Source organism: Heptranchias perlo, chromosome 1 (genome assembly GCF_035084215.1).
Source record: "Heptranchias perlo isolate sHepPer1 chromosome 1, sHepPer1.hap1, whole genome shotgun sequence".
Classification (NCBI taxonomy): domain Eukaryota; kingdom Metazoa; phylum Chordata; class Chondrichthyes; order Hexanchiformes; family Hexanchidae; genus Heptranchias; species Heptranchias perlo.
The window spans coordinates 63,417,175-63,429,918 of record NC_090325.1 but is presented as its reverse complement, the minus strand read 5'-3'; the positions used below and the strand labels follow the sequence as shown (position 1 = coordinate 63,429,918).

Below are 12,744 nucleotides of genomic sequence, written 5' to 3'. Positions count from 1 at the left end.
TGCAGTAACTTGTGTGTGGTTATCACATTTAGTTTCAACTATCATTCTCTGTGTCTTTGTAAAATTATCCACAGTTTGACTTGGTATACCAACATAAAGTTTTTCCTAAAAATTTGTTTTTTCTTTCAGATTAAGAAATATTTTGAACTGGAGCCACTTGCAAGGGGACAGCGGTGGATCCTTCAGCCTTGCTCTGTAGAGAACATGGATGCTGTAAAAGAAGGCTTCAATCAGTTCATTAACTTGCTTGAAGAGAATGATCATGAACACATTCCAGGAAGGATATGAAATCTGCACTGAGTGCCATTTGGGACATTGAAATGGAAACTTTCTCCAAATCTTTACACACTGTACTGTAAACTTTGTAGTATTAGAATAACTTTATTGAATGTTCATTTTAAATAATTACGTTTTATATGATCCACTTCCTACATATCAAAAAAAATCTTTTTTCAAATAGAACTAAAACATCCCAAATCAACTGAGATATGAAATCAATTTAAATTGGAATCTGCGAACAGTACTGGACTTATTTGTTTTGTCTTATTTTCTACTTCTGTTTTTGCCATTTTTACTGTAGTTGCATGATATTTCAGTATGTGATTATTTGTAGTACCGTTGCGGTGAAAATTTTGAAAATGATGGTCAGTGATAACAGTGCTGGTCTGTGTTAGTGAGCTCATCTGTACACTGTCAGAATTAGTCTGCAATGGTGGGTGGATGTGGATTCTTGCACTTTGCTTCTGATTATTTCTATATTTTGTTAGCACACACACAATGTAAATAAGCTGACCAGTGAGCATTGTGAGTGTGCATTTATAAATCATCTGGATAGAAAGGAATGTCTTAATGTTGTAAACTCCAGTCAAGGCTTTATCTGATGTGTACATGATGTGCTATGGGGTGTTAAATACTATTAAGTCTTTTAAATAGTGCCAGACATATTCAGAAGCTCTGTATAAAAGAGCAAAACAAAGTAATGTGATTTGTAGGAATTTTTTAATATTGCTGCGTGCATCCAGCACTGCTCTTGAAAGATAACAGATTTTGATAATGAAGCACTATTAGACATGTCCATTGACAAAATAGCATGCAATTGCTTGAATTTAATTAAGGATATTGTTGAACGAAGAATTTTGTCTTGAATCTTTTTCAGTGGTTTACTTGAGAACGAAAATTAATCGCTTGGTCGTGTCATAATGTCTTGTCTTATTTCTCTTAGCATAGTACAATCCAGTGAACGCAAGTTAGATTTAAAAACCAACAGTACTAATTTTGTCTTAATTTCAACATTTTTAATTGAAATGTATTATTATATTCCAGGAATTTAAAGCGTTTAAAAACATTAAGTATTGAAGACACTGTGGTAGATGTCGCTTGAGCCATCTGTCAAATGACTTTTTTATATATGTGTGTGTGTGTGTGTGTGTGTGTTTTGTGTATGTATGCACCATCCTTGCACTTCTTCTCAAACCTGGGACTGTCTGCAACTCTTCAGTAAGCAGAATGAAAACACTATCAATCAATACCCAACAACAGCTGTTCCTGACAAGCCTCTGTCTGACGCCTAATGCCTTCCAACTGTCGGCATGGTTCCCTCCCTGTCTACTATCACCATCCCTCTGTCCAACCATTCACGTTCACGTTGTCTCTTTGCTTGCAGTTTAAGAATTTCAGATGGTGTTCTTAGATTCTTTTGTTGGAATTTGTATTTTCATATCCCCTTTCCAGTGTTTATTTGCCACATGTGTCTTGCTGTGCATATTGTAAAGCTGTTCCATTTATCTGTGATATGTATGTTTCTGTTTTACAATAGGCTTGCTGTATTTCATTGTATTTATAGAAATTTTGGAATTTTTTATACTCCAGTAGGCTGCAGCTGCTTTTTTTTAAATATAAGAGTGAAATCATTCATATTTCTAAACTTTGTACCTTTATTACTGACTATATATATTATATATATAGTTTAACTGGCACATAGCCTATTTTTGTTCTGAAAATACAGCTACTGTATTTAGCAGGTAACTAACCAGTATAGCCAAATAAGTCAGAGATTATTCTCCGATTTCCATTGTTCATCAATAACAATAAAGGTTACCGCTGAATAGAAGTGGCTGGTTTCAGTTTAATCTCTCCAAGAAATACGGTTACAGGCTCAGCTTTTAAGTTGCCAATTCAGTAGTAAATGTGCAAGGTGAATGGTTATTGCTTTGATTATAATTTTTCCTTTGATAAGAGATGAAAATCATGGATTAGCACACATACACAAGCGGAAAGAGAGATACTTGCTACTGAACTGATTTTATACTTTATTGTACATAAGGCAATTGGGGTTTTGTTTAACCATTTGGCTGCTGAAGGCACAAAAAATAATTTGCCCTTTTCAAAATTTTCACACACATTTGCTTGAAACCTGTTGTTCGCGATATGTGAAATAACATACTGTACCAGGACAAAACACAGTATAAAGAAACACTGGCTTGGCGTTGCAATGTGTTAGCGTTTGAATGTGCCATTTATGCCATAATGTGGATTGTTGTTTTGAATTTTATCACACTAATTTCCCTGTTATGGTTAAAGGAAATACTGTTCCATATAACGAAGGAAAATCCAAAACCTATCCAACCTCATGCTATTTAACACTTCATAACAGCTGCTTAGAGTACATATTGACAGTGACATGGGAACTTGCCTCCCTGCCATCTTGGTCATTGAAGCACCCACGAGGGACCCCGTAGAGCAGTAGAATGCAAGTTTAATCCCACATCTCACTGAGTTCCTGCTTTTAATTGTATCATTGTGGAGAGATACTGAGAAAGCCTCCAGAGGGAGCAGGGAAAATAAGAAAATCACCAAAATACTTGTGTCTATCATAACGACTGGCTGAAGACTACTATCGGTGGGAGTGCTGGGATAGTTTGCCTGCCTGTCCCCTCTATTAGGATAGGTATTTAGCCTAGGCAGATCAGAAAGGTTTGGGGGAAAAGGCATTCCCTGTTTTAAAAAAAATCAAAATGTGATATTTTCTAACAGTGCAATGACCTTACATTTTTCTGAATATACTGTGAATTTTGGATGTTATTGTTGCATGCATCTATGTTATGCTTTGTGATTTCACAGAATATTTAAGGCCTATGTAGAGAAAAAATACAACCACTAATGCTGGAAATGGAAATAAAAACAGGAAATGTGCAGATCAATCAGCATATGAAAGGGAAGGATAGGTTAATGTTTCTGGTTTAACCCTTCATCAGAACATCAATAACCCAAAATATTAACCTGCCCTTTTCTTTCAGATATTAATTGCTGATGTGCATTTCAACATTTTCTGTATTTTATTTGAAAGCCTATCCATTAATATCAAATGGTGGCAAAACATATTAAAAGTAATGAAAATATGACATTTGTAGATGCAAACAAATTTTCTAACTACTTCAGCTGCCAAGTGATTAAATCACACATTTAACGTATGCCACTCCAATTGAAAATTAAGGCAGTTCTGCAGAACTGATTATAGCAGTGTATGACCTGCCAAACAAAACCACAGCTGCCTATGATGTTTGACCAGTTTTATCTTTGCTGCTGAACAACTTGGTTTCCGTTGTTCACTTTATTTTTCACAAGGTGTAGTATATAATTTTAAGCAAAAAAAAAACATTTTCTGGAAGAGATAATTATAATCTGTATACTAAATAACTCCTATGAATCAGGGTGTTGACTTGATAGGATCAGAACCATGAAAATTCAAATGATCATTAATACTCACAGTAACATACTATCACTGTGACAATTTGCAATATACCTTTATATCTTATATAAGCTACACTGTTTATTGCTCCTTCATTAATTAAGTATTTGGCTCCCAAAGCCAACATACTGTATTGGGGATCTGCTGGAAACCATCAAGATGAACTCTTTGGGTGACTCATGCAGTTAAAATATTATGTTTGTAATTTTTATCCTCATTTGTTGAAACTTTGTTTTCATTAAAAAAAAATTTAAAAGAAGGTTGTCATTCATCATTCCGATTTTAAAATTACTTTTACTGTGGTGTGTAGTTTCAACACACGTAAAGGAAAATGAGATTGTTAAATTTCCAGATTCAAATATTCGATCCATCCACATAGGCAGGGAAAGAAAGGAGTTGATGGACGCTGTCTCTTTAAATGTAAGGTATATCTAGATAACCAATCCCACTTAGCTGTATATTTTGCCTTGTTCTGAAACATATCTTCTCTCCTGTCATCAAAGACTGACTCTGCTGTGATTAACGTATGGAAAAGTTCTTAGTTTCATCTTCCATATGTTTTTTCTTTTAATTTTGTTATAAATTAGCCATGTAGAAAAATATCTGAATGTTTTTCTGTAGTTTTGTGCAATTTTCTATTTGTTAACACCTGTGCTTCAGCCTACTGAATTTCCATTGATTCAGAGCCCACCTACTAGATTGCGACCCAAAATCCATGTTAGCACCAAGATTCAAAATTTGCTTTGATTGTTATGGTTACTTCCAATATGTATTGGATATTATTTACATTGCTCTCTGATGTCACATGGCTGCCAAACTTGTGCAGCTTATTTCAAGCTCAATCGGAGAGCTCAGTCTGATTGAAGGCTATTGCTGAGGCAAGAATATCCAACAGAAATTTCCCTAGGTTTAAAGAGGAATGGATATGGTATTGTAGTGGGTATGGTACTGAACTAGCAACACAATGGTACTGAGTTTAAATCCCATGGAAAATTATCATTGAACCTGCTGGATTGATGTAAAACCCCAACCAGTTCACTGATCCTTAAGGGAAAGGAATCTGGCACCCTCTCATGGTTTGGCCTACATGACTTCAATCACTACATGGTTGACTCGGGTGTACCACCACCTTCTCAAGGCAACTAGGGATGGGGCAATAAATGTTGCCTTGCCAGCATTTCCCAGATCCTGTGAATAAATATTTTTTAAAAAAGCTTGTGCCATTTGCTTAAGGATCCATGAGGTAGAATTACCACTTTTAAAATCATTCTCATCAACTGACTCCAGTGACAGGCATATGACTAACATCTGGGTGAATGTCTAATGAAAGAGGGTCATCCAGTCAAGCAGTCATTGGCCCAGTCAAAGCAGCATTTCCACATTGGAAATGATTGATAATGATTCTGATTCACACTTGTATTAACCTAAAGGCACAAAAATATTTGGCAAACAATGCCTTTTTTGAGAATTCTCTGGTAAACAACAGTGACAAGCCATCCAAGAAGTCAATCATAGAATGGTTACAGCACAGGAGGCGGCCATTCGGCCCATTGAGCCTGTGCCAGCTTTATGTAAGAGCAATTCAATTAGTCCCACTCCCCCTCCCCGTAGCCCTGCAAATTTTTTCCCTTCCAAGTATTTAGGAAATTTCTGAGCAAGTTCCTTAACCATAGAACAACAGCTGCCATAATAGGTTTGAGCCACATCGGCATTTTAATCCAAATGTCTTCAGTAGTGGGTCCTGCAGTCTTGGTGTCAACGCCTTTAGAACTAATTGTAGTTGGCGTCATTATAGTTGTTGGCTGTAATGCTACTTCCGATTTTAGTGCACCAAATTGTTACACACCTAAGTTTTGGAAAGTAATTGTAGAAATGAAGTGGTTGGGACAGAATTCATTCCAAATTTTGTAGCCCCACCAGCTCAAACATGCTTTAATGGTTTCTAGCTCCCTTCCCTTATGGGTGTGCTACAAAAGTCCTTTGTTAGGACTTGTTGCAGGTACATACCTGTTGCATCAAGATCTGATAGAATATACAGTGATTCCTCATTGCTGAACCATGGAAATGCAGTTCATGTTGTGTATATGGACTTTCAAAAGACTTCTGATAAAAGTACCACATAATAAACTTGTTAACAAAATTAAAGCCCATGAGATTAAAGGAAAAGTGGCAGCATGAAGAAATTGGCTAAGGGAAAGAAGGCAGCGAGTAGTAGTGAACAGTTGTTTTTTAGACTGGAGGGAAATATACAGTGGTGCTCCCAGGGATCAGTATTAGGACCACTGTTGTTTTTGATATATATTAATGACCTGGACTTGGGAATACAGGATATAATTTCAAAGTTTTCAGATGACATGAAACTCAGAAATGTAGTAAACAATATGGAGGATAACAGAATTCAGGAGGAAGTAAACAGACTGATGAAATAGCTGAACACATGGCAGATGAAATTTAATGCAGAGAAATATGAAACGATACATTTTGGTAAGAAGAATGAGGTGAGGCAATATCAACTAAATGGTACAATTTTAAACAGGGTGCAGGAACAGAGAGAGCTGAGGGTGTATGTACACAAATCTTTGAAGGTGGCAGGATAAGTTGAGAAGGCTGTTTTTAAAAAAGCATATGTGATCCTGGGCTTTATTAATGGATGTGGAGATGCCGGTGATGGACTGGGGTTGACAATTGTAAACAATTTTACAACACCAAGTTATAGTCCAACAATTTTATTTTTAATCCCACAAGCTTTCGGAGGCTTCCCCCTTCCTCACCACCTGAGGAAGGGGGAAGCCTCCGAAAGCTTGTGGGATTAAAAATAAAATTGTTGGACTATAACTTGGTGTTGTAAAATTGTTTACATTTATTAATGGAGGCAGAGAGTACAAAAGCAAGAAGTTATGCTAAACCTTTATAAAACACTGGTTAAGCCTCAGCTGGAGTATTGTGTTCAATTCTGGGCGCCCCATACTTTAGGAAGGATGTCAAGGCCTTAGAGGATGCAGAGGAGATTTACTAGAAGCTATGGTTCTTCTCCTTAGAGCAGAGAAAGTCAAGAGGAGATTTGATAGAGGTGTTCAAAATCATGAATTGATTAGCAAAAGAACCAGAGGCAACATGAGGGGGAAAAAAATTTGATAGAGTAAATAAGGAGAAAATGTTTCCAAAGGCGGAAGGGTCGGTAACCAGAGGAGACAGAATTAAGGTGTTTGGCAAAAGAACCAGAGGTGACATGAGGGGAAAAAAAATTACGCAGTGAGTTGTTGTCATCTGGAATGCACTGCCTGAAAGGGTGTTGGAAGCAGATTCAACAGTAACTTTCAAAAGGGAATTGGATAAATACTTGAAGGGAAAAAACGTACTGGGGTATGGGGAAAGAGCAGGGGAGTGGGACTAATTGGATAGCTCTTTCAAAGAGCCTGCACAGGCACAATGGGTCAAACGGCGGCCTCTTGTACTGTATGATTCTATGTAAACCAGCTGTATGATTTGAATAAGGGATGTGCAAATTTAGATCTTTCATTCCTGGTTCATTACCCTTAGAGGTCACAGAGAAATTTTGTAAAATGTCCCTTCAGATTGTTAAATAAACAGGGTAGTGCTCATGATAGAATAGATTGAACATAGACTTTGCAAGATGTAGGTTTGAGGTATTTAATGGCATTTTCTCATTCAATTCTTTTCTATATACTGGATCCCTGGACTGGTATGGTATAGGTAAGTTAAAAATAAGGTGCTCAAAATTAGGAAGAGAAGGAAATCAATTGCTGATCTCTGGAGATGAACTGGTATATGTAATATAGCTAAAAGGGCATTGAAATCAGGGAGTAGATACATTACATAGGATTACATAGAATATACAGCACAGAAACAGGCCATTCGGCCCAACAGGTCCATGCTGGTGTTTATGCTCCACACGAGCCTCCTCCCTCCCTACTTCATCTAACCCTATCAGCATATCCTTCTATTCCTTTCTCCCTCGTGTTTATCTAGCTTCCCCTTAAATGCAACAATGCCATTTGTCTCAACCACTCCTTGTGGTAGCGCATTCCACATTCTAACCACTCTCCAGGTAAAGAAGTTCCTCCTGAATTCCCTATTGGATTTATTAGTGACTATTTTATATTTATGACCCCTAGTTCTGGCCTCCCCTGCAAGTAGAAACATCTTTTCTACATCTGCCCTACCAAACCCATTAATAATCTTAAAGACCTCTATCAGGTCACCCCTCAGTCTTTTTTCAAGAGAAAAGTGCCCCAGCCTGCTCAATCTTTCCTGATAGGTGTAACCTCTCAGTTCTGGCATCATCCTAGTAAATCCTTTTTGCACCTTCTCCAGTGCCTCTATATCCTTTTTATAATATGGAGACCAAAACTGTTCACAATACTCCGTGTGGTCTATGCAAGTTTAACATAACTTCTCTGCTTTTCAATTCTATCCCTCTAGAAATGAACCCCAGTGCTTTGTTTACTTTTTTTAATGGCCTTATTAACCTGCATCACTACTTTCAGCGATTTGTGTATCTGTATCCCCAGATCCCTCTGTTCCTCTAGCCCATTTAGACGCTTATTATCCAAGCAGTATGTGGCCCCCTTAATCTTCCTACCAAAATGTTATACCTCACATTTATCTATTTTGAAATTCATTTGCCAATTACACGCCCATTCTGCAAGTTTATTAATGTCTTCCTGTATTTTGTCACAGTCCTCCTCGGTATTAACTATACCTCCCAATTTGGTGTCGTCTGTAAATTTTGAAATTGTACTTCCGATTCCCGAGTTCAAATTGTTTATGTAAATAGTGAACAACAGTGGTCCCAACACTAATCCTTGTGGAACACACTTCCCACCTTTTGCCAGTCTGAGTAATTACCTTTAACCCTACTTGTTGTTTTCTGTTTTGTAGCCAGCTTGCTATCCATTCTGCTACTTGTCCCTGACTCCACATGCTCTGACCTTAGTCATGAATCTACTATGCGGTACCTTATTGAAGGGCTTTTGAAAATCCAAATATATTACATCTACTACATTACCCTCGTCTACCCTTTCTGTTACTTCAAAGAATTCAGTGATTTATGAAGGTTTAGCATAATTTCCTTGCTTTTGTACTCTATGCCTCTATTAATAAAGCCCATGATCCCATATGCTTTTTAGCAGCCTTCTCAACTTGTCCTGCTGCCTTCAAAGATTTGTGTATGTTCACCCCCAGGTCTCTCTGCACTCCCTTTAAAATTGTACCATTTAGTTTATATTGCCTCTCCTCATTCTTCCTACCAAAATGCATCACTTCACACTTCTCTGTGTTAAATTTCATCTGTCTGTCTATGTCCTCCTGAATTCTGTTATTATCCTCATTGTTTACTACATTTCTGAGTTTTGTGCCATCTGCAAACTTTGAAATTATACCCTGCATACCAAAGTCCAGATCATTAATATCTATCAAAAAGAGCAGTGGTCCTAATAGTGACCCCGAGGGAATACCACTGAATACTTCCCTCCAGTCTGAAAAACAACTGTTCACCACTACTCTCTGCCTTCTGTCCCTTAGCCAATTTTGAATTCATGCTGCCACTGTTCCTTTAATCCCATGGGTTTTAATTTTGCTAACAAGTCTATTATGTGGTACATTCTCATTTGTCTTTTGAAGGTCCATATACATAACATCAACCACACTACCCTCATCAACCCTCTCCGTTACTTCATCAAAGGACTCAATCAAGTTAGTCAAACACAATTTTCCTTTAACTAATCCCTGCTGACTTTCATTTATTAGGCCATACTTTTCCAAGTGCCAATTAATTTTGTCCTGAATTATTGTTTCTAAAAGTTTCCCCACCATCAACGTTAGACTGACTGGCCTGTAATTGCCTGGTTTATCCCTCTACCCTGTTTTGAACAGGGGTGTAACATTTGCAATGCTCCAGTCCTCTGGCACCATCCCCATATCTAAGAAGGATTGGAAGATTGTGGCCAGAGCCTCTGCAATTTCCACCCTTACTTCCCTCAATAACCTAGGATGCATCCCATCTGGACTGAGTGAATTTTCTACTTTGAGTACTGCCAATCTTTTAAGTACCTCTTTATTTTTATCCTATCCAATATCGCTACTACCTCCTCCTTTACTGCTACAATGGCAGCATCCTCTTCTCTAGTGAAGATGGATGTGAAGTATTCATTTAGTACCTCAGCCATGCCCTCTGCTTCCACAAGAAGATTGCCTTTTTGTCCCTAATCGGTCCCACCCTTCCTTTGACTACCCTTTTACTATTTATATATTTATAAAAGACTTTTGGGTTCCCTTTTATGTTAGCCGTTAATCTATTCTCATACACTCTCTTTGCCCCCCTCTTATTCCCTTTTTTAGATCACCTCTCTGCTTTCTGTATTCAGCCTGGTTCTCTACTGTATTATGAACCTTACATTCATCATAAGCCTCCTTTTTCTGTTTCATTTGAATCTTTATAATAGGAATGCGTCTACTCTGTACCCGAAGTAACTCCTCCTTGAAGGCCTGCCATTGTTCAATTACTGTTTTGCCAAACAATTTTTGATTCCAATCCACCTGGGCAAGATCCCTTTTTAACTCACTGAAATTTGCCCTCCTCCAGTTAAGCATTTTCACATTTGATTTTTCCTTATTCTTTTCCATAACTATTCTAAACCTAATGATATTATGATCACTGTTCCCCAAATGCTCCTCCACTGAAACATGCTCCACCTGCCCCACTTCATTTCCCAAAACTAGATCCAGCACTGTTTCCTTCTTGGTTAGACTGGCAACATACTGTTCCAGAAAGTTCTCTTGTACAAATTTCAGGAATTCCTCCCCCTCTTTGCACTGTTACTATCCCAGTCCATATTGGGATAATTGAAGTCCCCCATTATCACTACTCTATAGTTCTTGCATCTTTCTGTAATTTGCCTGCAAATCTGCTCCTCTATCTCCTTCCCATTATTTAGTGGACAGTAGTATGCACCCACATAATCAAGGCTGAGGGAGTGAGGGAGTATTGCAGTTGGAGGTGTTGTCTTTTAGATGAGACACTAAACTGAGGCCCCATCTGTCCTCTTAGGTAGATGTTAAAGATCCCATGGCACTATTCGAAGAAGAGCAGTAAGTTTTCTTGGTCATTTATTTCATTGCTGTTTGTGGGGCCTTGCTGTGCACCAATTGGCTGCCACATTATCTTCTTTAAGACCTCAAGACCTGAGGTTATTCACATCCCTCCAATAATTAAAAAAGATACTGGATCAATACCTGTTAAGAAAGGAGACTGAGGTTATAGATTGCTGAAGAGAATGGGTTTCTTGAGCTCCTAGCTTAAGGTCAATTTTACAGAAGCATCAGTTATTCTAAAATTATTCCCTTTGTTCCTTATCCCTACAGATGATCATAGAATTAGCCTGGAATAAAGCTGAAGAAAATCCTATTTAACCAGCCGTGCTATTTGGTAAAAATCCTTTCTCTCTTATACGATAGGAAGTATTGAGTTGCCCATAGAATCAAAGAAAATTTACAGCACAGAAGGAGGCCATTCGACCCAAGGTGTCCGCCACCCAGCCTAATCCCACTTGGTCCGTAGCCTTGTAGGTTACAGCACTTCAGATGTACATCCAGGTATTTTTTAAATGAGTTGAGGGTTTCTGCCTCTACCACCCTTTCAGGCAGTGAGTTCCAGATCCCCACCACCCTCTGGGTGAAAAGATTTTTCCTCTGCTCCCCTCTAATCCTTCTACCAATCACTTTAAATCTATGCCCTCTGGCTATTGACCTCCTCGCTAAGGGAAATAGGTCCTTCCTATCCATTCTATTTAGGCCCCTCATCATTTTGTACATCTCAATTAAATGTCCCCTCAGCCTCTGCTGTTCCAAGGAAAACAACCCGAGCCTATTCAATCTTTCCTCATGGCTAAAATTCTCCAGGCCTAACAACATCCTCATAAATCTCCTCTGCACCCTCTCTAGTGCAATCACATCTTTCCTGTAATGTGGTGACCAGCACTGTACACAGTACTCAAGCTGTGGCCTAACCAGTGTTTTATACAGTTCCAGCATAACCTCCCTGTTCTTATATTCTATGCCTCGGCTAATAAAGGAAAGTATCCCGTATGCCTTCTCAACCACCTTATCTACCTGTCCTGCTACCTTCAGGGATCTGTGGACATGCACTCCAAGATCCCTCACTTCCTCTACATCTCTCAGTATCCTCCCATTTATTGTGTATTCCCTTGCCTGTTTGCCCTCCCCAAATGCATTACCTCACATTTCTCTGGATTGAATTCCATTTGCCACTTTTCTGCCCACCTGACCAGTCTATTGATATCTTCCTGCAGTCTACAGCTTCCCTCCTCACTATCAACCACACAACCAATTTTTGTATCATTTGCAAACCTCTTAATCATGCCCCCTACATTTTAGTCTGAATCATTAATATACACCACAAAAAGCAAGGACCTAATACTGAGCCCTGCGGAACCCCACTGGAAACAGCCTTCCAGTCACAAAAACACCCGGCTACCTTACCCTTTGCTTCCTGCCACTGAGCCAATTTTGGATCCAACTTGCCACTTTCCCTTGAATCCCATGGGATGTACTTTTTTGACTAGTCTGCCATGTGGGACCTTGTCAAAAGCCTTGTTAAAATACATGTAGACTACATCAAACACACTACCCTCATCTACCCTCCTTGTTACCACCTCAAAAAATTCAGTCAAGTTAGTCAGACATGACCTACCCTTAACAAATCCATGCTGACTGTCCTTGATTACTCCGTGCCTTTCTAAGTGATGGTTTATCCTGTCCCTCAGAATTGATTCCAATAATTTGCCCACCACCGCTGTTAGACTGACTGGCCTGTAATTACTCGGTCTATCCCGTGCTCCCTTTTTAAACAATCATTTTCCAATCCTCTGGCACCATGCCTGTATCCTGTGAGGATTGGAAAATGATTGTCAGAGCCTCCGCTATTTCCTCCCTTGCTTCCTTTAACAGCCTGGGAT

At 38.6% G+C, this 12,744-nt stretch overlaps 1 protein-coding gene across 3 annotated transcripts in view; it reads left to right on the top strand.

Moving 5' to 3' along the window:
* LOC137322738 (ADP-ribosylation factor-like protein 15) overlaps positions 1-4,007 on the top strand; it is a 312,177-nt gene extending 308,170 nt beyond the window's left edge. For all 3 annotated transcript variants that reach the window (XM_067985763.1, XM_067985756.1, XM_067985747.1), the window contains exon 5: positions 130-4,007. In XM_067985763.1, the coding sequence (XP_067841864.1) occupies positions 130-288 (159 nt within the window). In that variant the 3' untranslated portion in view covers positions 289-4,007. The remainder of the gene's footprint in view (positions 1-129) is intronic.
* The last annotated feature ends 8,737 nt before the right edge of the window (positions 4,008-12,744 follow it).